This window comes from Pogona vitticeps, chromosome 4 (genome assembly GCF_051106095.1).
Source record: "Pogona vitticeps strain Pit_001003342236 chromosome 4, PviZW2.1, whole genome shotgun sequence".
Taxonomy (NCBI): Eukaryota; Metazoa; Chordata; class Lepidosauria; order Squamata; family Agamidae; genus Pogona; species Pogona vitticeps.
Window position 1 is genome coordinate 133,798,197 of NC_135786.1, and position 19,368 is coordinate 133,817,564.

The 19,368-nt window shown below is 42.1% G+C and overlaps 1 protein-coding gene across 3 annotated transcripts in view; it reads right to left on the minus strand.

Annotated features, from left to right (window-relative positions):
• Window positions 1-3,957: 3,957 nt before the first annotated feature.
• The window catches only part of RALGAPA2 (Ral GTPase activating protein catalytic subunit alpha 2), a 255,925-nt gene continuing 240,514 nt past the window's right edge, over window positions 3,958-19,368 (minus strand). For 2 of the 3 annotated variants that reach the window (XM_072998430.2, XM_072998429.2), the window contains one exon: window positions 3,958-6,772. In XM_072998430.2, coding sequence (XP_072854531.2) covers window positions 6,618-6,772 — 155 coding nt within the window. In that variant the 3' untranslated portion in view covers window positions 3,958-6,617. The remainder of the gene's footprint in view (window positions 6,773-19,368) is intronic. The other variant, XM_072998431.2, reaches the window with a different exon arrangement.

The window sequence follows — 19,368 nt, forward strand, 5'->3', positions numbered from 1 at the left end:
ATGGCCCATAATTCTCTATACCATTCCTCCAAGATAGAGATGTCTTGAAGGTTGATGACAACAAACCAGTCTCCCTGTGAAAGGAGAGGGATGATAGTGTCGAGGGTCCGCATTCAAAAATGTCTGGGTTGAATGAATTTATTAACGCTTCTGAGATTGAGAATAGGGTGGAGTCCTCCATCCTCTTTGGGGGCTGTAAAATACCTGGAGTAAAACCCCTCATGCAATGTAGGGGAAGAGACTATGAGTATGGCTTCTTTTTGGAGAAGAAGGGACACTTCTTCGCAGAGAGCTAATGAGAATGGAGTGATCCTAATGGTGCCAGAGGGTGGGGTACATTGAAATTCAATGACAGCCATTTTGGACAATAGAAAGAACCTACTGATCATTAGTTATTCGGCGCCAAGCCGAGATGAAGGGATGGAGTCTGGTTTGAAATGTAGAAAGAAGGGGTCTATGGATACTGCTTACCAGCGGCAACTAAAAGGAACCGAGGTATTACGGGTGGGCGGAGCATGTGCGCCACGGGGCAACATCCTACTAATCATGTGTTTTAAAGCTCTAGAATATTCTGAGGAGTCCTGTGCAGGCACAGTAAAACCCATTTGTGTGCATTCACAGAGCCCAGGAAGAAGAACCTTCTTTTGTGTTGAAAAGGCTGTTGACATAGTTGTGGCTGTTGAGGTTGAAAGGAAGGTACGGTAGATGTCGATGGGGCTGGGTAGGATCTGTCAGATAAATGTGGTGTGAATGCTCAATATGGTTGCTGATATGATTGAAACTGCTGTTGAAAGAAGGGTTGTCTTCGGAATTGAGGATGCTGATACCTTTAAGGTTGCTGGGTGGATCATGCTACTTTGCAGATTTTATGGAGATTGTTCATGACCTTGTCCATTTTGGCATTGAAAAGGCCAACACCATCAAAAGAAAGATCTTCTATCCTTATTCTAATATCGTCTGAAAGGCCTGCAGATCTGAGCCAGGCATGATGCCTCAAGGCTAGAAGTGGACATAGCCTTAGAGGCAGTGGTTCTTTGCTGCTTAGCCAAGGTTGAAGACTCAGCATGGATATTCAGAGCTTCTATTTTGGTAGTGTCTGTAGTCACTTGAATGATTGGTAGAATCCTATTCCATAGCTGGCAGAGATATGTGCCCATAGCGGCTTGATAATTAGCAACTCTCATAATAAATGATGTAAGGGAATAGAGCCGTGTTGCGAGAATGTCAAGTTTCCTTCCTTCTTGGTTGGTAGGGGCCACAGATGATTTGTTGCGTGCTCTTGATTGATAGGGTTCTACAATGATAGAGTTTGATGTGGGATGTTTAGAGAGGAAAGCTGTGTCTGGACCATGAGTCTTATAATGATTTTCTACTTGTCATGAAATTTGAAGTGAAGAGTGAGGTTTGTCCCATGATTACTTGACCAAATCAAGCATAGCTGGAATAAAACTCAAACTAAGAGGTGGTGTTTTATCTTGATTCAGGTCATCAAAGACCAGATCCTTTTTCTGAGGTGGTGGTTCTTCGATGTCGAGCTGTAAAGATTTTGCCATTCACACAGTCAGTTGAGAATAAGATGTAAAATCTTCTAATGGGATGGAGGGTCGTTCTCGCCAACATCAGAAGGTGGAGTAGGCATCTTCCCATCACCTGTTGGCAAATAGAAGGGAAAGATATGGAGGCAGTGACAGATTTTACTTTCTTGGGCTCCATGATCACTGCAGATGGTGACAGCAGCCACGAAATTAAAAGATGCCTGCTTCTTGGGAGGAAAGCCATGACAAACCTAGACAGCATCTTAAAAAGCAGAGACATCACCTTGCCGACAAAGGTCCGCATAGTCAAAGCTATGGTTTTTCCAGTAGTGATGTATGGAAGTGAGAGCTGAACCATAGAGAAGGCTGACCGCCGAAGAATTGATGCTTTTGAATTGTGGTGCTGGAGGAGACTCTTGAGAGTCCCCTGGACTGCAAGGAGAACAAACCTATCCATTTTGAAGGAAATCAACCCAGAGTGCTCACTGGAAGGACAGATCCTGAAGCTGAGGCTCCAATACTTTGGCCATCTCATGAGAAGAGTCCCTGGAAAACACCCTGATGTTGGGAAAGTGTGAAGGCAAGAGGAGAAGGGGACGACAGAGGACAAGATGGTTGGACAGTGTTACCAACATGAATTTGACCCAACTCCGGGAAGCAGTGGAAAACAGGAGGGCCTGGCATGCTCTGGTACATTGGGTCACGAAGAGTCGGAAATGACTTAACGACTAAACAACAACATGTGACATACCGGATGTAGAAACTTGAGAGGAAAGGGATGATTGTGAGGATGGTTTCGTTTGGTTGCCAATGTCGCTGGTAGTGATGGTGGAGGTAGTTGATGTGTCGGAGGTATTGATACTGGACAATGTTCAATGTTGGGGGGGGGAGGCCCTCTGCAGGTAGTGGTAACGTGGAGACAGGTATGATGTCGAGAGTACTTGGCTCTCTTGGGTTGTGGTTGAGATTCTGGTACTGGAAGAGTATGTTTAAGGGCCAATTTTGTAGGGATCAACATATGGTGAGTCGATGTTGGGTAAGCTGAAGTTGAATGATGTCAATGTTGGGTGGTGAAGGTGATATGGAGAATGAATATTGGTGTGAAGAAGCGTATCTTACTCTCCTTGGTTCATTGTAATAGGCCTGTTCAGTGAGGTCTTCACAATAGTAAGGGTCTTAGGATGATACCGTTCCTCATAGTCATCTCTGGTCGGATACTGAGATGGTTCGGGATAATAGTACAATTCCCTGTGTGAGGGGGCATACTGAATTGGAGAAAGGTGTTGTCTCTTTGTTTGGTGTTTATGGGAAGAGTGATGACATGACTTTGAGCCAGAAACCTGAATAGGTACTGCCCACCCTGATGATCCAGGGCTTGAATGGGCCGAGGCCAGGCTGGAGTGAACATCAGCCGGAGGTAGGCTGGTAGCTGGCGAGAGGCTAGAAATGGAGGCTGCAGCCTGAGCTGGTGTTAGAGTTGGGTTATCTCTATCCGAGATTGAGCCGGGGTGTTTTGGATGACTCCTTGAGGATGGGTGATGGGATCACCATTTGAGGTGGATCTATTTGGGTTGATTTTGTAGGCTTTTTAGTTTTCTTCAGTTTAGTTTTGTCATTCTTTTTCTTAGACGAGTCACCTGGACGGGTTGGAGCTTTCCACGTGGAAGTCGAGGTCGACTTCAAAGTGGACTTCGAAGGGTCCTTTTGTCGAGGTGATGGAATCGCCGGGCTCGGTATTGGGCAAGAGGGCTCTTGACATTTGGAATGCAGAGTTGGAGAAGTTGTTGGATCCATAGAGGCCGGATTGGACCTTTCCCAAAGGTAAGAGTGAAGTCTTTGCAGGTGTAGTTTCAAAGCAGGCTTAGAAAGCTTTTTGCACTTGGGGCAGGAGTGCATTTGGTGTTGTTCCCCTAAGCAGAAGAGGCAGCGGCCGTGACCGTTGGTAAGCGGGATCTTGTTCACGCACTGCTTGAAGGGCCCTGGGGGGGCCATAAAAGTAGGGGAAAAGGGAAGGGAAAAATGGTGATGGGAGAAAGAAAAAACGCAGGTAGAGAAGAAAAAACAAATGGGGGAGATAGAAAAAGGAAATAGATAACTTACAGGGGAACGTCCAATGAAAGAGATGGTTGAAAATATAAAAGAAATGATTGAATTAGCTAATTGATCTCAGTACTCGCTCTAGTGTTCCAACTGAAGCAGCAGCAAAAAGGAACTGAGGGGACTTTGGGAGGGCGGAGCATGCGCTCCACAGGGGAACGTCCTACTAATCACATGTCTTTAAGCTCTAGAAACTTCTGAGACGTCTTGCACAGGCGCAGAACAACCTAATTGTGTGCATTCACAGAGGCCACAAAGAAGAATCAGCCAATTTCCTTCAAGCTATTAAAGACTGCATTTGACAGAAAAATCAACAAATTCCACATCAGACACAAGCAATTTAATTTCAGCTCATGACATGAAAGAAAAGGTTTACTCTGACTGTGTGCAAGCTCATCTTCACTTCCCAGGCAAACCAATACCCCAAGCAAATAACATATCTCAAAACTCTTAACATAATTGCAAAGACCCAAGGATCTTAATAAACAAGAAGTAGTTGATTGGCCACCTACATAACAGAGCCTTGGTCCAATTCAAGCTCTGAGACTCTCAAATGCTACATCTTACTTGTATGAATTTTGGAGGTTGTATTCATTCAGTATCAAGAACAGCTCTGCAATCACTGTAAGAGGCACCAGAGTCCTACTGGCTTGGAATCTTGGTTTAACATGACCAAGATTTTCACACACACAAAACACAGTCTGTAACAATGACATTAGTTTTACAGTAGCATTAATGTGCTTTGACAGCCTGGAAAAAATAAGTTAGTCTACATTCCAACCCATTGTATTTATTTGGGGAGTATTTTTTTTCAAATGCATTCCTCTTGATTCATCTTAATCACCAAGTCGTTTTGGTTGTGCAAGACATTTAGATTAGTGCTTAATGGATTGGATCAAGTTTCTGTCACACTCGGAGGAGGCCCATTAAAATCAACAGGATTTAGGTTGATCTGCCAGAATCCTATTACTTATTTAAGGCATAAGTCCAATGGCATAAATTTTAATGGCAAATTGCTGCCATGGAAGAAGATGAAGTTTGTACTTCTTGTTATTCACCCAGTCATGTGACTGGTGTGTTACAATAAATGCAAGCATAGATGTAAGTAGCAGCAATTCACTGCTGAAATTTACTTATGCTACCAGGCATAAGTAATAGGATTTTGTCCGTCACAATAAACATAGTTCCAATGATTGCAGCAGACCCATTTGAAACATAACCCTATATCCCCAAAGGTAAGATAACATAGTTTCCAAATTCTTCAACAATAGATTCAGTTGAAAACATGGCTATATGCATACCTAGAAAGTAGAGTTGGGGCAATGTGTCATGTTGCCTTATCTCATTTAAATCACAGTATGTTTTAGATTTTTCCTCTACACCCATACAAAAAGAGATTGGCTATCAGCAACAATAATTATAAGCAGAATCTACAGTAACATTTCCCCAAACCAAACTAAGGGCAGCAAAATGAAATCAATGGCCAGTAAAACAGCTGGTGAAAATTAAACAATCCACATCTAATCATACATGGCAACATCTAACCTTTAAGGAACAGACAATACCTATATTCAGATAAATATGCCTGAAAACAAAGGGCATCTTAATTTGTTACTGTAATGATAAGGGAGCCTTTTAAGCCATTTTAATAATCTTTGAAAACCTGGGCAATGTGGGTGAGGACAACTGCATGTACCTTTTCAGCTTAATTGGCTGAGCCACAAGTGAGTGGGAAGGATGAGTGTGACTGGTTTCCTTCTCACAGTGTCAGGCTATTCCACAGCTTATGAAGACAGGTGGTCCACTGTGGCATGTAATTCATACTGATAAGTATTTCATACATTCAGCAGGCTCATGTGTCATCTTTTAATGTATTGCAAAAAACCAGAGACAAATCTTAACTGATTAGGCAAGGCCTACTGGTTCTAGACCACACTGAAATGATGTGAGTGTGAACGTGGCTTCTATACCCTGCTGCACATATAAAATACATGCCAGGACCGTTAACCAGCATTATATTTATGCTATGTGCATAGGTGTTATGGATTGATTTTATGTCACTCATTATGTTGATCTCTGTCTCCCCAGATAGTCAACTGAACAGACATGCTATATTAATCAAATAGCAAGTGCTTCTGAACATAATCAAACCACATCATATAGTCAATCATGAAGTAATTTTGGTCCAGTTTTATCACAAAGGAAATCAAGAAATAAGAACTCTGAGTTGGCATGTGCCATTTTTAAGTTACACAGAGTAAGGTTTAAAGACGGTAGTAATATAATGCTTTGTATACGAAATAAAAATTTAACTAAGCAGTTTACAATAAGTCTTTGCCATTTGATTTATCTAACAGGACTTTTCTTCTATAAGCACATCAGAAGAGTAAAGCCTTCTTAGTTAAATGCACACAGAATGATTTTGAAAATAAATAACAGAAATAAAATATTTGGAGAGGTGATAAAAAAGCATAATAAAAAAGCACAATTCACCCATATTTTAAGTAGTGTAGGCATAATTGAGCTGGCATCAGTGGGATTCAAAAGTGCCTCTCTTGGGCTTAATAACTAAACTGAGAAAAGATTCCATATCCTAAACTTTAAATTATATTTAAATTATAGAAGTCACATTCAGTGAGGAAATTAGTTGGTTTTCAGTTATTGTTTTCCATCTTTGTCCATTAATGTGTGATAATCGCTACAGTACAATAAGAAAATAAGGAACTTATCACAGTTACACAACCTTGCAAAAATACATCTTGTTTACATTACTCCAGTGGCAGAAATGATCAAGTGGGAGGTATGTTGCATAATTCAGGTGATCAATTTGAAGATCTTAAGCTTCAGTAACTATGATTTTATAGCAAAAATTACTTCATTATGGAGTCTCTAAAAAAGACCAGTTCTGCTGATATAGTAAATGATTTAACATGAGAAGAGAGTTTAAATGATGTTCCTTAAATTGTCCTCAACTTAGAAAGTGCTTCAGTTTGAAGATTTGCTGAGAGCACTGGCTGATCGGCGCAGCTTCCCAGAGAACTTGTTTCTTGTGCCACTTGTTAGAATTGCTGATGTCTGCTCCACTGACTCTGCCCCCACGGATGCGGCAAGGTCAGCACTCAGACTTGTAGTGAGGCAGCCTAAAAATAAATAAGATCTTATTAGAATGAAAAAAGTTTGAAGAACAATGAAAATGTGCACCTACATCATCACTACTTAATAGCAATTTTGCACACAAAATCCTTGGGACAATTCCAGGGCAATCAGGTAGAAGCCACGTAAGACTAGAAACCCACAAGCTTTTCTCAATAGGTTTTTCCTGCATTCTTGCTTCTAGCTTCTTTCTTTATAAGATGATGCAAAAGACTTGCCCTGAATACAGGATGGGAGACAAGACAAGTCTTCACAGCCATTCCTTCTACCAGGTGGATATTTTTCTCTGCTTCCATACTGGCACTTCTAGCTTCTGGTTTTGGCAGGCTCTTGAAGGCTTATGGAAAACTGTCATTGATCATGGTTGTGTCTGTGTATCAAATGAACTCAGTACAAAGCTGGTCAATGAAATACAGTCATGCCCCATCCCCAAGTAATAAGTACATGTGTGCTGAGGATATCTTTAAATTTATGAAATATACTACAGTATTTATGATTTCTGGACTAAACTAAAAAGCATATTCAGAAATATCACACACAGTTTTCCTTGGAGTGTAACACCTCTGAGTACAGTTGGGGACCTACTGGGAAAGTATTATAATCTTGGTAGCCTTTCATGTCAGGCTTGGGGCTGGGCTTGTACAGTAGCTTCAATCCCATTCATGGTTTTAAGAAATGATTTAATGTTATTATTGTTGCTAAAGGGCTGTTCATGTGTCAAAATTGCACAAATGGATGAACTGTGCATTTCCTTACAGCTTAAAATGTAGTTTAGAAATCTTATACTAGATAAAAATTAAATAAGGGTTCTTGGCTACAAACCATTTCAAGTAAGGACATTCACTCTCTTCAGACAAATGTGCCGAAGTGCTCCAACAAAAGAGTTCTTGTGTGATTTGGGGGCAATCATGGGATGGAACAAAGAACTTTTGGTTACCCCTGGTGCAGAACAACCCCTCAAAGGATTCTTTGCATTCCACCTGGCATTCACAGGTTTCAATTTAGATAGCTGTTTTTCCTTCTCCTTCTTTTTGTTGCAAATACCACTGGCTTTTGTGCTATAGGGTGCTGGAAGTCAACTTTCCTCTACCTCCCAGCCCACTTCAATCCATGGGTCTTTGTGTTACAGGTTAGGGTGCCTTCCACTTGACACATATGGATCCTACTATATGTCTCAACACTTTAGGAAGTATTTTCCATCCCTCTTGTTTTACACTACGCACAGTACAAGCCAGTACCCTGCCTCAGCTGCCCACTGCTCTCTGTGGCCTAGGTGGATATAAGTGAAATCCTACTGCCTCTGGTTCTACCAAATAAACCACTCTTTCCTCTTCAGCACCTTCCTTTATTTGCTTTAGACATAAGCCAACCTGTCTGCTGCTCTTCTGGATTTTTGGGCTACAAGCAGAAGGCTACCGTCTCTTCTCTTTTGCAATGCACCAAGTCATCTACTGGATGTCCTTTTATTGCAACTGCTTTCTACCACTCATAGACTGCTACACAAGCAATTCTGCCTACTGTCTGCTGCTCTTCTGGGCTGGTTGGCTACCAGTCAAGGGCCACTGCCTTTCTCACTTTACCTGACCAAGTTACTCTGTTGCCCTCTCTCTGTCACAACAGTCTTGCTGCAACTAGAACAGCACTACACAAGCTCATTAAACCTTACCTTCTTGATACAAGCATATAATGGAGCCAGAGAGCAAGTGCCCTCCCCCTGGGGGCAAATGAATTGTGTGACCTTCTTCCTAGGAGAAAGATTCTGCCTATACTAAATCCAGGGGCATGTGGATTCAGTGGGCAACAGTGCTCAGATACCGGGGGATGGGGGAACTGGTCTTAGAAGCAGCCTTCCTTGCAGTGGAGTGACATATGCCAGTTAGGCATGGAAACCAGTGAAGGAGTCACTGCCTCTTTGGTGGTAAGGGGAGGTCAGTGACCTTAGAGGCTAGAGCCTCTATCTACACAGGATCATGGGAATGGAAGAAGCAAGAGAGTAAAGACATTCATTCTTCCTTTTCTAGTCCAAACAAAAATGTTACTTCGCAGGTACTTGGACCCTGAGAATATACATAGTTGTAATACAGCACAATAAACCCAGTATTTAAGGACTACTATGCCCCAAATTTGATGGCATTGCACCACTTCCACATCACACTATGTCACAGGCATTTGCATTTTCCTATTTTCAGGAATGTCCCCCCTGCCCCTGCTGAGATACAGATATGCACAAACATCACTGACCCAGACAAGGATCAGAATGGCCCCCCAAAGGATTTGCAGAAGTCAGCCCTGATCTGGATGCCCTTGATTGAGGCATGAGCTGGTTTGGAGGTGGGGAATCCACACATGCTTAAAGGAAAGCCTTAAATTTGGTTGTGATGTTGTGTTGGGGCCCTTGTGCAGACTAAACTATTAATTATGTTCCTTTATCTCTGTGTTTCGATTTCCCCCATTTTCAAGGAGTTGAAAAGAAAAGGCAGAAGGAGCTTCAAACAACTTGTCTGCTTCAGGCTGCTGACAGGTATAGGGAGTAGCCTCTAAAAGGCCTAAGTAGGGGCTCAAGCAACTTCCTGTCTGCATGACACATTGGCACATGGAATAAATATACCAATTGTAACTGTTTGGCTATAGATGCCCCCTTTACAACAAAAACCAAGTCTAAAAGTGGTGTATCAGACAGTATTGCGTATTATGTCAGCATAATATGCAGAACATTCAGGAGGAGGAAAATGTAGCTGCTGCTGCTGCATGATGCAATTCCTACAAGAACAACCCATACGTACTCATGCAGCAAAGGCAGCATCACTGGTGAAATACCTGAGAAAGGGTTAGCCATGAACATGTTGCTGTTTATATCTGCACAAGCGTGTTTGTGTTCACTGTAGGAGTAAGATGATGTCAATTCCTAGCATGTGTCCTTGAAAGAGATTCCCTGGCTAGCTGATATTCATGGAAATGTACAAGGAAGTATAGTACCACCAACATCAGCACCTGTCCTGAAAGTACTGTTCTTTCCGTCCTCTCTGGAGATATCTACAACAGGGCTTTCATTTGTACTACAACATTAAATACACAGGATGTCCCGTGATTAGTTCACAAGGTCATTTTAGCTGAATGCGAACCAAAGTCTTTCTACTTCTTTTTACTCACCATGTATACATATTCAAGTTGGGAGACAGTGGCAGCCTGTCATCTTGGAGGCAAGTGGTTGTTTTACTTTATATTAGTGGGCTTGCAGTTGTCCTCACTACTATGAACTACAAATGTTTTGAAATGACAATTATATCATGTGCCTATTTAGAGAATTTAACTAAGAATCCCTCTGTGGATTTGTTTTCCATGGTTCATTAAAGAACTTAATGCAAAATAAGACTAATTCCCTGAAAAGAGAAAAGGCAATGACTGCTTAAATGTAACTTTTTTTTAGAAAGTCAGTTACACACATCCTCCAAGTACTAGTTTGTGGCCAGTATTTGGAACTTGCGGTACATTGTCTATGTCTACTAACTCAAAAGTAAATCCTTTTGTTTTCAGTAGGAGGATTTAATGTGAGTTTAGGATTGCATCTAATGTCTTGTTTCCTTTCAATACTGATAAAAACAATTGCATAGCTCAAAACCTGAAGCACAGATGTATAGAGTACATGTGTGTACATATGAAAAAGTGTGAGGATGTTAACACCTACAGTTAATTATCCAGAACAATTATAATCAATGCTCCAAGGAACAGAAAAAGGCATGCTGCAATCAAGCACAGTTATTGCTACTGTGGTTTGATGCATCCTTGGAGACTTCTGCAAATGTAAAGGCCATTTCATCAGCCACCCCTTAGTAAAGGAGCTTTTGAACAAAGTTCCCCATGTCTTGGAACTCTATCACACAGGCATATTATTTATTATTACTGAATGAATTGTCTGCATATAAATTCATGGAAGAATAAAATGGGAACTGGAAAAAGTCCATCAACAGAATAAAACTTTGATACATACTCTTCATCTCTAAAAGCTCTCACTGTGTATTCCTTCGCACCTCCTCATTCCTTTATAAATAAACAGCTGAATATGGTTTTATCAAAATTAAAAATGAATGCTTCATCCATTTACAGATCTTAATCCTAATGGAATAATAATCCATGACATCCCATATGAAATATTTGTGTGACATCATATACTATGTGCCTTGTTATTGTGCCAATTTAGCAGGAGACAACTTGGGCTTGGATAACAGAAAAATCTTTGGAAAGTGAGTCTGCCATAATGATGTCATGTAACTAGACAACAGCTATAGCACCAGTAATTTATTGTATGGAAGAAATACAAACAAACATAAACAGAATCAACCTAACTGCCAGACTCCACAGGAAGCACTGCTAGGTACCGATTACATATTGTGAGACGCTGGCTGAAATTCCCCCTCCTGGGTAGCTAACTCTGCCATAGGAAACAACCATATACTGTATGACTCTTGCTGGTTCTGATACTGGAGCAATGTGTTTACACTGCATGTTTGTGCCAGTATGATTTAGAAGGGGGTGTCAATACTTTCATTTCTGCTGCAAGTTCTGAGCATACTCAAACTGTTCCAGAAGTATTATCTTCCAGTTACAGCTGGTGTGAGCTTCAACAAACAAACAAACAATATGTGACAATAAGCCTTTCCCGTATCCTAGATGGCAACAAGTTGTCATCTTTCAGCTAAAGGGAAGAGCATGCAGTAAATACAGTAAGTAGTAACAAAAGGAGGACAAGGTTCTGAATGGCACCACTGAAACCAAGGATTAAAAACCGTTATAACAGAAAAAGGTGGAAAGTCAATAGTCAAAGGCACTTATGAAACACCATGTTGGCAGGATAGTAACCTCAGCCCCGGACACCTATGTGTAATAATAACATTACAGAAGTTCTGTTAACTATGAACCCTGAAATTCGGGAAGACCTCTAAAGCGAATGCCCATGTTTTGTAACTGCATTATAGCACCCTCAGGGGTAGAACTGCCAGGTTAAAAATTAGCAGTTTCTAATTGCCATCCTAAAACCCATCATTGTCCTTTTCACTTCAAACCCATGACAAAAGTTCTAAAGCTGTTCCGTGGTGCCCCTCCCCCATGGTGAAAATGGCATATTCAGCGAGTGGTCTACTGAGGACCTCAAAACTAACACTGCCCTTTTCACACCAGAACTATGCCAAATTTTGCAATTGTTTTGCAGTGCAAAAGCTATGCCAAAGTTCCAGTAGGTTTTCTTACATCTTGTGTGGGTCCACATGTGACGCTAGCTAAATACAGTACAATTATGAAAAAATAATCAAGTTAAAAATGTATTTGAAATAATGACATTTTACATTATAATCTCACACAGCTGGGAAACCTGTTTCATGAGACTTCCACCTCTTCTCAGTGTGTGTGTGTGTGTGTGTCTGTGTGCGTGTGCACGTGCATGTGCATGTGCGCACGCGTGTGTGTGCGTGTGTGCGCACCCGTGGGTGAGCGTAAAACCTTAAGGAGAAATACCCCATTTTTTAGATATACACAAAATCAAACCAGAGCGTGAACAAGGTATATTCCTAGCCATCCCCCAAACTAGCACTGGTCATGTCATCTGCAATTTACTTCTTGATTTTGTAGTAGTACATACCCCCACACAAAAAACGGATTATGCATGATATAAGCATCAATTGTGTTTGGTGCTCAAAAAGTGCATTCCGCTACTTCTTCTATTTCACTTAATCTTTAAATTTCAGTTGTTAAACTTTAGCTTGGTACAAAGAAGAAGAAAAATATTAAGACTGAGCATGAAAACACGTTATGGCTACATGTGTAGAAACCTGCATGCCTTCAAATACTTCTGCATATTATCCGGGGTCAGTGGGTCAGCAGTGTAACTTACTTAGCCATACCTAGACAGCCAGTTAAACTAAGGGTGGCCAGTGTGTGATCCCATGGGCCACCTGCAGCTCACAACCCCCATAGAATGTTCCATAAATCTCCATGCAATTTCTCCCCCCCACCCCCTTTTTTTTCCATATGAAAGGTAGCATTTTTTCTTGCCTCTGGTGGACAATGTATTACAAAATGTTACCGGACCTCCCTAAGGCAAAAATAGCACACAAATATCAGAACCAGAAGTAGTCATTGGGCCATTTCTGTTTATGACTTTTCCTGCTCATTTATGGACATATTCCAGCATATCCAGGCCTGCTGCAACTTACGGATGATGTTTGGGGACAAAGTCTGACACTCAGGCATGTCACTGTTGTTCTCTGCTGTGTCAGAGATCCATGTAAATTTCCACCACTTCTGAGGAGGCTTTTAATGTGATTTGAATGAGGTGCACTTATTTACAGAAAACTGATTTAACATCACTTGAATTTAATAAATATTCTGGAAATTGATCAGAAATGCATGCATTGATACACATTTCCATATAACTACATTAATCACATATACATGCACACTTGTACACTGGCCAAACACTAAAATAGCTACTGACAGAAACTTTACTTGTTTGTAAGGCTGCAGTCACACTGGCAATAAGAACTGCATTTAAGCATCATTTCAATCAATCTAAATTTTATCGTTCACACGACAGAAGAGTTACAGTAAATCAATTTATATGGGCTGCAAAAGGGGCCAGTTGGGGCTTTCTGAAATACCTTGCTTCTTGATTTAATTCAAAGTGGTTTTGTTGATGTGAATGCTCCTGTCATTTTAATTTGTACCACTGTGGATTTTAGGTGGCAGGGGTACTGCCGTTTTTCCTTTTATTTTTTTAAAAAATTATTTCTTAAAATGTTTATTACTGTGTCATGTCATCAATATGTTTGGCATTACAACCACCTACCCCATTCTCTCCGTTCTGCTGATGAAGGAGCTGGTGGAGCAGCAGAAAACCAGTGAGCACAAAGTGGACAGAGAGCAGTTGCACCTGGACATGGAGGATGGCCCGTAGGACAGGAGCATCACAAAGGTTACCTGTTCGTTTCTGTGCCAGCCTCAAGATGAGGGTGCTAATATACAAAGCCCTAAATGGTTTGAGAACTCAATACCTGGTGCCCTCCCAAAGAGATCTGCTCATCCTATACAATCTTCCCAGGCCAGGAGGTTGAGAATATTGACCCTGAGAGAGGCCCGGAAAGAGAAGACTAGAAACAGCCATCTTGGCAGTCACTCCCCAACTCTGGAACAACTTCCTGCCCAAAATCTGCCTGGCCCTTTCAGTGGGAACTTTTAAACAATCGCTAAAAACATGTTTTTTTAGACAGGCCTCTCTGGACCTTATAACATCCTAATGCAGTGGTTTATGTGACCATTCCCACCGCCTTGCCTCCATTTCATTTTAATTATTTTCAGTTAAATTTGTTGGTGTATATGTGTTTAATTTTGATTTTATAATTATTCTGTTTATTGTTTTAAATTGTTATTTGATGTTATATTTGTTTAACGAGTAAACCATCCAGAGTGGCCTTGGCAGCCAGATGGGTGGTATAAAAGTCAAACAAACAAACAAACAAACAAACAAACAAACAAACAAGATGGAAGCCTTTCCCCTCTATTCTCATTATTTCATAATTAACTGGCTGGGGCTACCTCTCCGGTGTTTCCCGTGTGGCTTCTAGCAACTATTATGACACTAGGTGGCTTCTCTTAGACATTTATTTATCGATGCATCACTTACTTTAAAAAAATCCTTGAAGAACAACTTGCTCCTAGAACAGTTGCCTATCCACTGGGAATATCAGATTTACCAATGGGGGGCTGCAAAATTTTCAGGTGTTAAGTAGGAACCTCCGATTTGATATACCAGTTACATCACTTGGGGACTGCTATGAAACACCAGGTTTGCACTATACATTTTTGTGAGGTATCCAGAATGTTAGGGTTTTTTATTAACATAGTAGCTTGATGACTTGTGTAGACAAAGGAGAAGAGCTATCTGGAATGAAGAACTGTTATTTTCCTATTCCAATTGCTGCCTTCCCAGGAAATTTTCCCCAGGCTTTAAAGGTGGGAAAAGACTCATTAAAACTGAAGGAAGTTGGAGTACTGCTGAGGAAGAGGCAATCTGAAAAAGGAAAGAACAATCAGGGAAGTGTTAAACCAGCTCTCCCCACTTTCTGTTTCTGTTTGCTGCTATAGAAAGTGGCTTTTCTTCCTGTAAAGGAGCCCTCAGGCTCTCATACAAACTTTCAGGACACAGCATGAATTATAGATTAAGTCTATGTTTAGTTATACAGTGGTGCCCCGCATAGCGAGGTTAATCCGTTCCGGATTAACCTTCGCTATGGGAAAACATCGTAAAACGGATCCAAAAAACCTATTGAAACTCATTAAACAAAGTTTAATGCGTTCCAAATGGGCCCAAAACTCACTGTTCTCCGATGTTTTCCCTTGTTCCGGCAGCCATCTTGGTTGTACCGGTGGCCATTTTGAGCGTCCCGGCGGCCATTTTGGGTGTACTGGCGCCCATTTTTTGTGTTCCGGCGGCCATCTTGGATGTACCGGCAGCCATTTTTTGTGTTCCGGCAGCCATCTTGGTTGTACCGGCGGCCATTTTGAGAGTCCCGGCGGCCATCTTGGGTGTACCAGCACCCCTTTTTGGAACTGCTGAACAGCTGTTCCCCAGTCGTAATGCGAGTATGCCCTCGCATTAGCGATGGGGAAATCCGCATCGCAATGCGGATTCATCGTTCAATGGTGCACTCGTTATACGAGGCACCACTGTAAATGCATTTATTTTCACTATCGACTATTAGTTTATTTCTACGTTAGATCATTATACAGTGGTGCCTCGCATAACGATTTTAATTGGTTAAAAAAACACGTTATGTGAAACATTGTTATGCGAAACACCATTTTCCATAGGAATGCATTGGAAACCGGTTAATCCATTCCAATAGGCACGGATTGCCGTCCTTAAGCGAAAAAACCCATAGGAAACATCGTTAAACGATACAATGTTTCCTCCATTGGAATGTATTGAAGCTGACTCAATACATTTCAATGGCTTTGCGAAGTCAATTTTTGCAAATTTAAGTGTGTCATAAAAGGGTCAAAATGGTTTTAAATGCTTGGATTAGCTTCTGCACCCTCTAAAACGGATGCAAAAGTTAATTTGGCTTTGATCTGACTTTTCGTTAATTAATGGTGAATTTTTTCCCCCCAACTTTTGACAGCTGTCAAAATCTGACAGCTCCATTATTTCCTATGGGGGAAGAAAAAATTCACAACAATTTAATGAAGACTCAGCAACTGTTCTAAATGCTTGGATTCGTTAGAGGACCCCCTAAGTCGTGTGCAAACCTGATTTGGCTTTGATCTGAACTTTCGTTAATTTATGGTTAATTGTTTTCTCCCCCATAGGAAAGCATGGAACTGTCAGATTTTGACAGGTCCATTGGTTCCTATGGGCCTAAAAAAAAAAATTAACCATAAATTAACAAAAAGTCAGATCAAAGCCAAATCAGGTTTGCACATGACTTAGGGGGTCCTCTAATGAATCCAAGCATTTAGAACCGTTTTTGACCCTTCTAAGACACTTTTTTAATTGAAAAAAGAAACATCGTTAAGTGAAGCAGGGGACCTAAAATCGCATTCGTTATGCGAAGCATGGTCCCAAACTTCGCTAAGCGAAAATCGCCCATAGGAAACATCGTTATACGGTGCATATTATTTTCTAAAAAAACACATCGTTATGCGAATTCATCGCTAAACGAGGCAATCGTTAAGCGAGGCACCACTGTATATTGTAGTTTCTGATGGAGGCCTTACAGTAGCCAAATGAGAAATGTTACATGCCAGCCCTATCTGACTCCCAGAAAACAAGGACCAACAGGTTACCTGCATGTAATTGTAGTTCTTGGAGTGGACCTCTGTGATTCACACTCCGGGTAATCTGCGCATGCATGGAGCCTCATCGGAAATTCTAGAGCTTGTGCGATAGCAAAAAGATACATTAGTGCAGACCCCTCCCCCTTGGTATATGTACCTTGGCGCCAAGGCTCTCCCTTCAGCTATGTCAACCACCGCATACAAGGAACAGGGCATGACAGAGGGGAGGCCAGGTCGGGATATGTGAATCACAGAGGTCCACTCGAAGAACTACAATTACAGGTAGGTAACGTGTCCTCCTTTGTGGCCTCTGTGAATCACACACTGGGTGACTAGCAAGCTGTCTTACCTGAAGGAGGGTGTCACGCCAGGGTAGATGACAATACAGCACACCAAAAAGCAGCATCAGATTTCTGCCAAGCGTCCAATCTGTAGTGGTTGATGAACGTGGATGGCTGTGACCAGGTGGCAGAGGCGCAGATGTCCTGTAGGGAAACACTTCTAAGGAGTGTCGTAGAAGTCACCAAAGCCCTGGTAGAATGAGGGTGGATACTTTGTGGCACTGGAACTCCAGCAAGTTGAATGGTGGGAGTAACCCACTTGGATATCCTTTGTGAGGTAACCTGGAGGCCTTTAGCAGGAAGCTGATAGCTGACAAAGAGTTGAACTGAGCCCCTGAAAGGTTGAGTACAGGCTATATAAAAGGCAAGAGACCTTCACACATCCAAGGTGTGTAGGATCTTTTCTTGTGAAGTAGATGGAGATGGAAAAAAGGATGGGAGAACCAATGGTTGGGAGAGGTGGAACTGGGAGACAACTTTGGGTAGAAAGGAAATAGCTACAAAACAGTCTGACCTTATCTGGGTAGAACTGGAGATAAGGGTAGTCAGACCTCAAGGCTGCCAGTTTGCAAGCACGCTGTGCTGAAGTAATAGCTATGAGGAATGCTGTTTAGAAAGTAGGTTGATCGACTCAAGGGGCTCAAACAGAGCCTTTGTAAGTTTTTGCCGGAGCAGCGTTAGCGACCACTGGGGTGCTGGTGGATGCACGTCTGGATATATATGCGACAGTCCTTTAAGAAAATGCTTTAGAGTAGGATGTCTGAAGAATCCAGCTGCAGAGGAAGCTGGTGGCTGATGAGTAACAATTGCGGAAAGATAAACCTTGAGAGATGAAAGAGAGAGACCTTTGATTTTCAGCTGTAAGAGAAAATAAAGGTCTGTAGCAAGAAAAGGATTGGTGGATGGAATCGAGGCTGTAGCAGTAAAGGATTGAAATTCTTTTTCATTTATACATATATGCCTTTCTTGTTGAAGGCTTATTTGCCTGCTGAATGACATTCATTAGGGAGGCAGAATCCTTCATGCTGCTAGATGAAGGGTGGGGAGATCTGGGTGGAGGATTTGATTGTTGTTTTATGTTAGCAGGTGTGGCAGACAGGGCAGGTGATATATATCAGGCAACAGGTGATGAAGGACCAGGAACCATGGCTGCCATGGCCACCCTGGGGCTATGAGGATAGCGTTGGGCTCATCCTGTTGAAGACGGACCACCACTTTGTGTAGGAGCGGGAATGGTGGAAACAGGTAAGGGAGTGACTTGGGCCAACAGCCTACAAATGCATCTCCGCAGAAGTTTTTTTCCTACGCCTGTGTGAGAATGACAATGTTTGCACTTCTGGTTGTTCCTGGAAGCAAAGAGGTCTATTGTGAGTGTGCCCCAATGCTTGCACAGCGAGACAAAGACTGATTGGTCAAATTCCCACTCATGGGCTTGGGACTCCTTGCAACTGAGCAAGTCCGCAAGGTCATTGTCCTGACCTGCTGTATGTATTGCCGTGAGGCATATGTGGTGGGCTAGGCACCACTCCCAGAGGTCCACAGCCAGATAGAGGAGGCTTGGTGAAAGGGTGCCTCCTTGTTTTAGGATACAGTACATCGTAGTCATATTGTCTCTGGCTATCTGAACCATTTTGCCAGCAAGGAGATTTTTGAAGGCTTTGCAAGCTTTTATTACTCCAGCTCATTGATGTGGAGCAACTTTTCTCTTTGTGACCATTGTGCATGAGTCTGTAAGGATTGGCAGTGAGCACCCCAGCCAGTGAGGCTGGCATTTGTGGTAACTTGGATTTGTGGCCGTGACTGTTGAAAAGACCGTCCCATCATCAGATTTTGGGCAGAGTGCCACCAAGTCAGCTGGGAAGTAAGCTCTGGAGTGACTCGCAACAATGTATGTGGTGGGTCTGTCATGGGGTTGAATGAAGCCAGGAACCATGCTTGAAGTGACCTCATTTTGAGGCGAACGTGTTGGACTACTGAGATCACTCATAGTGCCCAGGAGACTACATAGTGCCCAGGACATGTTGGACTATCAGTGCAGATACAAGTGTGTGGGGAGTAAATGCACTGAGTAAGTTCAGTAAGTTGGTACGCTTGTCTGCTGGAAGGTAAGCCAAAGTGTGTCTTGAATCCAGAACTGTTCCTATGTAGTGAGTTAGCCTTGTGGGCTGTAATTTGGATTTTTGCAGGTTTACTGCCAGGCAGAGATCCCTGAGGAAGGACAGGGTGAAGGAGGTGTCGCGTTGCACTTTGCGACATGAGCAAGTCACAAGGAGTCAGTTGTTGATCTACGGAAAGATATGGATATTCTGAAGTCTGAGATATGCTGCCACAAGTGCCATGCATTTGGTAAAGACACAATAGGCTGTTGCAAGCCCGAACGGAAGTCTTTTGAATTGGAAAGCATGAGCTCCTGGTTG